Source organism: Charadrius vociferus, unplaced genomic scaffold (assembly GCF_000708025.1).
Source record: "Charadrius vociferus isolate BGI_N301 unplaced genomic scaffold, ASM70802v2 scaffold345, whole genome shotgun sequence".
NCBI lineage: Eukaryota > Metazoa > Chordata > Aves > Charadriiformes > Charadriidae > Charadrius > Charadrius vociferus.
In genome coordinates this window covers 1,186,459-1,194,175 of record NW_009648340.1, presented here as the reverse complement: position 1 = coordinate 1,194,175, position 7,717 = coordinate 1,186,459, and the positions used below count along the sequence as shown (strand labels likewise).

The following is a 7,717-nucleotide window of genomic DNA, read 5'->3' as shown; positions in this document are numbered from 1 at the left end:
ATCCTCCTACTAATCTCTTAAGTGATTCGATGCTGAGTTTACTCCTTGGCAGAGGTGTAACATTTGACAGTTCTGAAGGTTTTAGACCTACATATATTGACAAAATAGGTATTATTCACATAGCAGCTGATCCTTTTTCCCCAATATTGCTCCATTAACATACGTCATACCTTAACCGGGCAGGGACAGACCTAGAAGGATGTCAGTTTTCTGGGCCTGCACAGCTCTTAAAGTCTCCTTGAGTATTGCTTAGTTCAGAAGAGAGATCCTCTGTGCAGTTGTCAGTGTGCAGCAATGAGATTGCTAGGAGTTAACCGTGTATTAAGTTTTTTCTAGGATTTTTATTGGGGTTTTTACTGAACAGTAAGTAAAAAAGTATGTATTTATATATATGCACATAAAATTGAGAGCAAACCTAAAAAGCATTTAGTAATCATTTTCCAGTAATCATTTTCCTTTATGGTTCTCCTTTGCCTCATGTTTCTTGGGTACAAAGGGAATAGGCAGCACGTTTATGAATAGTTTCAGAACTGGAGGGATATATATATATAGGAGGGCAAAAATAAACCGGAGAAAGAAGGGGCTGTGGATGGTGAGAAATGCTTAAGTTAAACACGGGTAAAGTGTTGGCTGCCTTGTTTATCATTAAAGTTTATTTTTCAAGAGAATAATGCACAATAACTTGCATCTACAGTAAGGAGTACAAAGCACCTTTTGGAATAAAACTGGAAGCAATCACTGACAGTCGCAAAAACTTCTTCTAGTAGGTAGCAAGTGCCTCTGTAAGGAGACTGCTGATCTGTGGCCATTTTGGGAGAAGGAGGGCTCACTTACTACCCCAGCAACAGTCAGTTTTACCTTAAGCCAGCTCTAGGGTTTTCCTAAGCGATTGCGGAGGTAATTCGTTTGTCTCTCTGGAAGTCAGAAATGTAGTTAACATATTGTATTTACATACAGTGTATTACGTTCTTTATACACCAGAATTACAATTTTCTGCTCCTAAAAGATGGTTCTGTGTTTGATAGGTTTTTAGACAAATTGCAAACTTGCACTTGATAGCTCTCCTCTTTGAAAGCAGCCCTTTCACACCGAGTGGTAGGAAAGCTGCCGTGCAGCACGGCTTGCAGGTATGCTTGATTTACACAAACCAATTTCTGGATATTGGTGACACGAAGTAGCTCATTAGAGTATTAGTGTGGTGGGCTGTCACTATAATTTTCATTTTCTGTCTTCAGACATTATTTCTGTAGTAATTAAATTATTTTAAATTGCTCGTGACATTTGTATGACATTTACCTTGTGGTTGTAGGAAGAGCAAGACAATGCAAAGTGTCTGCAAGAATGCTGACAAGTTCCAGCGAACAGTCCATAGCTGAAACTTTCACGCTAACTTCATGGTGTAATAGGTTCCTTCTTCAGGAATGTTTAATAATACCAACGTGAATCAACTGGTAGATAGATATACAAGAAAAGATTTTTGCTTTAAAGACCTCCTGAATCCCCACAGCATTTTTATCTATTCATTAGGTTTTTGTTATATTTCAAATGTAGTAGAAAAAGGTTACTTATTAGTTCTTTAGTTTTTGCAGCAAATCTCTTTTATTAAATCCATTTTATTAAGATTTAGAAACTTCCCACAAGCATTTGACAGCACTGCTCTGAAAGATTCAGTCTGAGAGACCTACTGCTGGGAAGTTAAAAATAAAATTGCAGCCTGAAATACTTTTCTGGTTTAGGTATAACAATAAAATGCTGGGATTGTACTTGTTCTGAAGTGCTTAAAATGCATGTAATAATCCAAGCATTACAGTGCACAGAATGTCCTTAAACTTTTCTCTGTTCAAATATTTCATTAACGCTTCTCTCCAGCTCTGAGCCAGTGCAACTATTGTGTGTGGGATTAACAAAATCAAGTAGGAAATTAGCAAGAGTGTGCACTGTAAGTCAAGGTTTCTTGCTGAGGACTTCCCGTTAATGAGCTACCATACCCTCACAAGGTCTGTAGGATGTACAAACCAGACACAAATGCCCGCTGAGTAAACCATTAGTGTTATTTTTTAAGAATCTTTAAAAAAAAAAATTAACACTTTCCTGATCGAAATACTCATGGCACTAAAAACATTAAACCACAGAAATTTTGCTGTGTTTTCGAAGTATAAAAATCTTAATACTGCTTGCAACAGAATGTGTAATAATTATGTGTCTACATTTTGTGCTCTGGGTTGAAAGTATGTTTCAGAACAGCAGAAACTCTAATACTTTAGTATTTATATAAATACTTTGTAAATGGCATTCACCAAAAAGCCCTGAACGCTCTCTTGCATTAAAACTGTCAGTCTGTTGAATTTATGGCATCGAGGCTAATGATTAAATTACACATTTGGATGAATAAATCATACAATGTTAATACTACATAACCTCAAATAATGATTCATTGCATAAAAAGATGGTAGGTGTCTCAGAAAATCCAGCGATGGGGGTTTTGAATCCAGAGGGAAGAATGGTATAAATGTGGTTTTATGTGGTGTTAGTAAGCTAGAAAAATATTATAAAATTAAGTTTACATATAGTTACTTATGTAAGAATATATACTGGGGGAGGGGGAAAACACCAAAACCCATATTTTCCTTTCTTCTTTTTCAGGTCAGAACTGTGGAGGCTTAGTACAGGGACCAAATGGAACTATAGAAAGTCCTGGGTTTCCTCATGGTTATCCAAATTATGCGAACTGCACGTGGATCATTATCACAGGAGAACGTAACAGGATACAATTGTCATTTCATACTTTTGCGCTTGAAGAAGATTTTGATATTTTGTCAATTTATGATGGACAACCACAACAAGGCAATTTAAAAGTGAGGTAAGGTACCTTTTACTCTTTCTTCATTTGTTTCTCTCTCTCTCTCTCTCTCTCTCTGTGTCTTTACCTCTCTCTTTCTCTCTTGAACAGACGTTCTGATGATATGTTACAACTACATTGCGTTTCCTTAGTTCTTCCCCAGCCAAGGGGGTAGCAGTGCCCCAAGGTCTCACAGCAAAATACATTAATCCAAGTTTCAGATCTTTATGGCCCTAGATTCTGTACTAGCAGCATCAGTTGTACTTCAAATTTGTACAGTTCAAGGTCCGTTTTGGTAAAGGCCTTGAGCACAGGAGTATCCCACATTGCAGTAGCTTATTTTTATTTATCTGTCCCCCAGTGGAATCTAGATTTGTCCAAGGGACCCTTTCCTGAAGTCACCTGTCCCTAGTTTTTGAAAGAACTCTCACTGAGATCATGCTTTACTTTTCTACCATGCCTCCAATATTTGAATCAGGGGATGGGTATGCTGCTTGTGCTAACGGTGTCCCAGGGTCTCTCACCGAATGTGGCATGGAAGAAGTGGCGGGTGATACAGTAGTTTGTGAGAGGCACAATCTCATTAGTGAGTGTTAGGTAACCTCTAAAAGGCCTGCAGGATTAAATCCCTCAGGTCACCTAGCAGATGAATTTAGCTGTAATTTTTTTTTTTTTATTTTGCCAAAATTGGAATTCTTTTCCATCTCTAAGTAAACACAATTATTAAGCAATTAGGGACCTTCAGAGGTCAGAAACTGGGATGTCTTATATATTCAAATACCACTGGAGTTACAAAGAGGCTTTCTGGAAGCTTTTTGATCTTGAATCTTTTCACAACTTCAGATTTTAGTGTGTTAATTTCATTGGTGTCTTATTTTGGGTTCCTTGGTCATTTGCTGGGTCTGGACTGTAGAGCTGGAAAGCCAGCATTGCTTTCAATGCTGCTCTGTCATTTTCTGTTCAGGCATGAGATTTATGAAGTACTGTAAAACACTTCTGTCTGCTCTGTTGTCTGATTACCCTTTTACATGCTGCTGATTTATATTATACTGCTAAAACAAATGTGGGAACATCACCAATTTGTTCCGCATTTTAGTGGGTATGATCGTGTATTTTTGACAAGAACAATGTTCTGATTGATTGTTGGCTCAGTTCAAAAAGTTTTGAAAACTGTGGAAGGTAGTACACAGCTGCTGATGCTTGAGTTGCACAGTGTATATGTTTCATTTACTGTACTTAATTGGCCTTTAGTACTTGTATCACCTTTCAACAAGGATTAATATTTCTTTTCAGTCAAATGCTTTTATTATCAATAGTTAACATGCCTGCTTGTTTTGAACTAATCGGTTAGTAGAAAATTGTTTCAAGGAAAAGCACCAACTGGTGATCTGTGGGTATAAGCATAGAAGATAGAAATTCATAAGTATGAACTTGATCCCACCGAAGTCATCGGTAATTGCCATGGATTGCAGTAAAAGAAGGATTTCATTTCCAACTTCCAACAGCGAAGCAGATTTTTTTTTCTTTGCTTCTATTTGACAATCAGTTACCTTCATAAATGGTAGTATAGGGGAAAAAAAAAACCAACATTAGTTGGCTTTGCAGAATGCAGAGGTTAAAAAAGCAGAATTTGAATGACAGGTTAATATTGACATGTCTCATACCCTGTGACATACCCTTTGTTGCACAAAGCACATTCACAGGTGTACCCTTCTACAATCACATATTTCAAGACAATTCCCTCAGCAGATATTGGAAAATTATAGTCTTGTTTTTTCAGCTGACAGCATGCAAATGCAAGAGAGCATCTTGGATCTTCTGCTACAGGGCGTGCTTTTTTTTTATTTCATAGATAAAATTACTCTACTAGATTTTTAGGTAATTATATTTCTTTAGCCATTGTGCAAAAATCTGGAGGTTTTCTGTAAAAATAGCTGTGTAACTATATAGCACTCACAAACTATAATAACTAAGTAATATTCATCCCAGATTTTGTATAGTATTTTTCAGCTGCTAAAGCAAAATTGGATAAAAAAGAGTAGTACGTTCAGCTAGTTTACTGCGCTGCCTGAAGGACGCTTTTATATGCTAAATGTGCACCAGGATACCTTAACTGCATATTGATTGTAAAACCGAAGGACGTGGAAACATATATAAAATATATTGAAATGATAAGGGAAAGGAATAAATTGTTTTAAGCTGGTTTTATAGAGGAAGAAAAGAGAAACAGGGAGTTGCAAGATGTATATGAACTTTGGATAGTGCATTATTAAAGCATATATTGATTTAAGGGATAAATTACAGATGGTAGCCATCATAGGTTATTGTAAGATATGTTATGAGGAGGTTGAGATGTAAGATAGAAGCAGGAAGGACAATGTAAACAAAAGATAAGGCACTAAAAAGTGCTATTTTACATCTTCTTATTTTTCTAGATAAAACCCAACTAGCATTCTGTCATTCTGCATAATTACTGAGATCCGTGGTCCAAAATTGTCCTGAAAAAGATTCCTACAGCTGCTTTATTTTTATCACTGTAAAGTTCATAGAACACAGAACAGGATTTTATATATGTGTGTGTATATATATATAAAAGAGGAAAAGTGAAATTTTAAGTTTAATGCCACCTGTTATGATAATGCGTTGTAGGGTACTGTAGTCTTAATTGTAATAACAAACTAAAGTTAGATATTTAATTTTACCATATATTGCAACTAAAACAGATGTCTCAGTTCTAAGTTGCTGAAAAAAAAATAAATATCATGAAGCTTAAGTATTGCATTATCAGTTGATGGGGAAAAATTTCAAAATACAACCAAATTATAAGTAAGCTGGGAAAAGATATAAAATATAGTTTTTATTTACATTTTAAATTGTAAAGGAGTTGTCATTTGTTATATGCAGTTAACCATCAGCATGCAGAATTCATATGGATGAAACCTGTTTCTCCACTCTTGTGGAGAAGAGACGCAAGTGTGGTGCAGTGAGACAACAAAGTTATTACTCAGTTCAAAGTTATTACTCAGTTGTATTGCTTGTGGATTGTTGCATTCAGTAGTTCAGTGTAGTTCACATGCTAGCAAATATTTATTTTGATGTATTTCTTTGTTCTTATATGCATCAGATATAATAGTAAATGGTAATATTCTTAAATAGAAATGAGAAATGTGTACATGGGACCTAGGGAGTAGGGACACATGCCATTTCTGAAGAGGCTCAATGGATAGGCAGATGTGAACTGACAATATTGACCTATTGACTTACGTACTGCCGATAGATACATTACCTGTCACGAGCAAGTGAATTCAAAACAGACATTTCAAGAGTTTATGGATTTCAAAAGTCATTTCAGGGCGGGTTGTACTACATACCTACCTTCCACAGCTAAAAAGAGAAAAATGCTCATTTATCTTAGCCTAAGTCTTGTTACAGTATGTTTTTCCTACATGCAGAATTCCTAAATAGGGGTTTCATAGAGAGGTATAAGGAAACCATAACAGGACTGGATAAATAGAAGTGCCTGTTTCAAAACCTCTGTTGCTGAAGAGGTGAGGTGGGGTGTAAGAGGGGTGTTAAAACCTTGGATTGAAAATGTTACAAACATGGTAAACTGAGGCTTTGTATGTGCAGTTGCCTTCATTTCAGTTTATGGCCTGAGATTCCATATTTTTTGTATGTCAAATACAGGTAAATGCTGTAATCTCTGTGTTAAAGCATCTGTCAGTAAAAGTTACTTTTTTAGTATCACACACTCAGTTTACTTACGAGTTAGTTACGATCTGTGCAAGATACCCTGCAATAATCTTTTTCCAACAATCGACTCAGTCTTTCGGGCAATACTGAAAAACTATTAAAAATGGATTCCAAGCAATTTTGTTTTTTCTTACACAGAAAAGCTGCTAATTGAATAATATACCCTGCTGGAGAGATGGAAATGTACAGACATGAATATTTTTTGTTGTGTGTATATGCAGCTGTCATTTAATTTGGACATACATGAGATATATTCTTTGGAAAGTGATTTTAAAATGTCTGCTTGCCTTCATGGTTTCTTAGACCTTCTAAGTATTATTTAGTTTACTGCAGCCTGGGTAGTAATACAATAGATGCTGCTTTTTATTATGCATATTAGTGGAAGTAAACATTTTTGTTTTAACGGAGAAGCAATGCAAATGATGGAAGTTGCTAACAGAGCATGTAATAAAGCTTACCAAAAATTTTTCTGACAGGCATATATACAATGAGTTAAATAGCAACATGTTCCTTCTGCTTTCTTGAATCATGTAGAAATAATAGGAATTAAATATCAATTCTTCTCAGTATTCACTTTTTCCTGTCTCCAGCAAGCAACAAACCATATGTATATTCTGCACTTCATAATCCAAGCATGGAGATAAAAAAAAAATGTTCAATGAAGTTAAAGTTTGGGCTCCTGTTTACTATTAAATCTCTTCCATCTTAACAAACCAAGATTTATCATGTATTCAACACATTTTAAAATTTTAGTTTTGGGGTTTGGGTTTTTTGTTGTTTTTGTGTGTGTGTGTGTGTTGTTTGTTTGTTTATTTGTTTGTTTCTTCAGAAAAAGATTTCCACCTTCCTTCTTTCCAGGATCAAGAGAGCAGGGAAGCAGTGAGGGGGTGATTGTCTTGTCTACAGAACTGATGATAGTGCAGCAGTACAGGAATTTAAAAGACGGGTAGACATGGTGCTTAGGGATGTGGTTTAGGCTGTGTTAGGTTGATGGTTGGACTTGATGATCTTCAAGGTCCCTTCCAACCTAGACGATTCTGTGGTTCTGTGAATGAGTGTAGTAGTCATCTTTTCTCCAGCTGAAGCTTACTTAGAACATAGCACAAAGTAACAGAAACAGAGACA

The 7,717-nt window shown here is 35.9% G+C and overlaps 1 protein-coding gene across 1 annotated transcript in view; it reads left to right on the top strand.

Moving 5' to 3' along the window:
• CSMD1 (CUB and Sushi multiple domains 1) overlaps window positions 1–7,717 on the top strand; it is a 1,016,474-nt gene that overhangs the window by 5,422 nt on the left and 1,003,335 nt on the right. Inside the window, exons 4-5 of the mRNA XM_009885090.1 lie at window positions 1,026–1,127; window positions 2,634–2,860. Coding sequence (XP_009883392.1) covers window positions 1,026–1,127; window positions 2,634–2,860 — 329 coding nt within the window. The remainder of the gene's footprint in view (window positions 1–1,025; window positions 1,128–2,633; window positions 2,861–7,717) is intronic.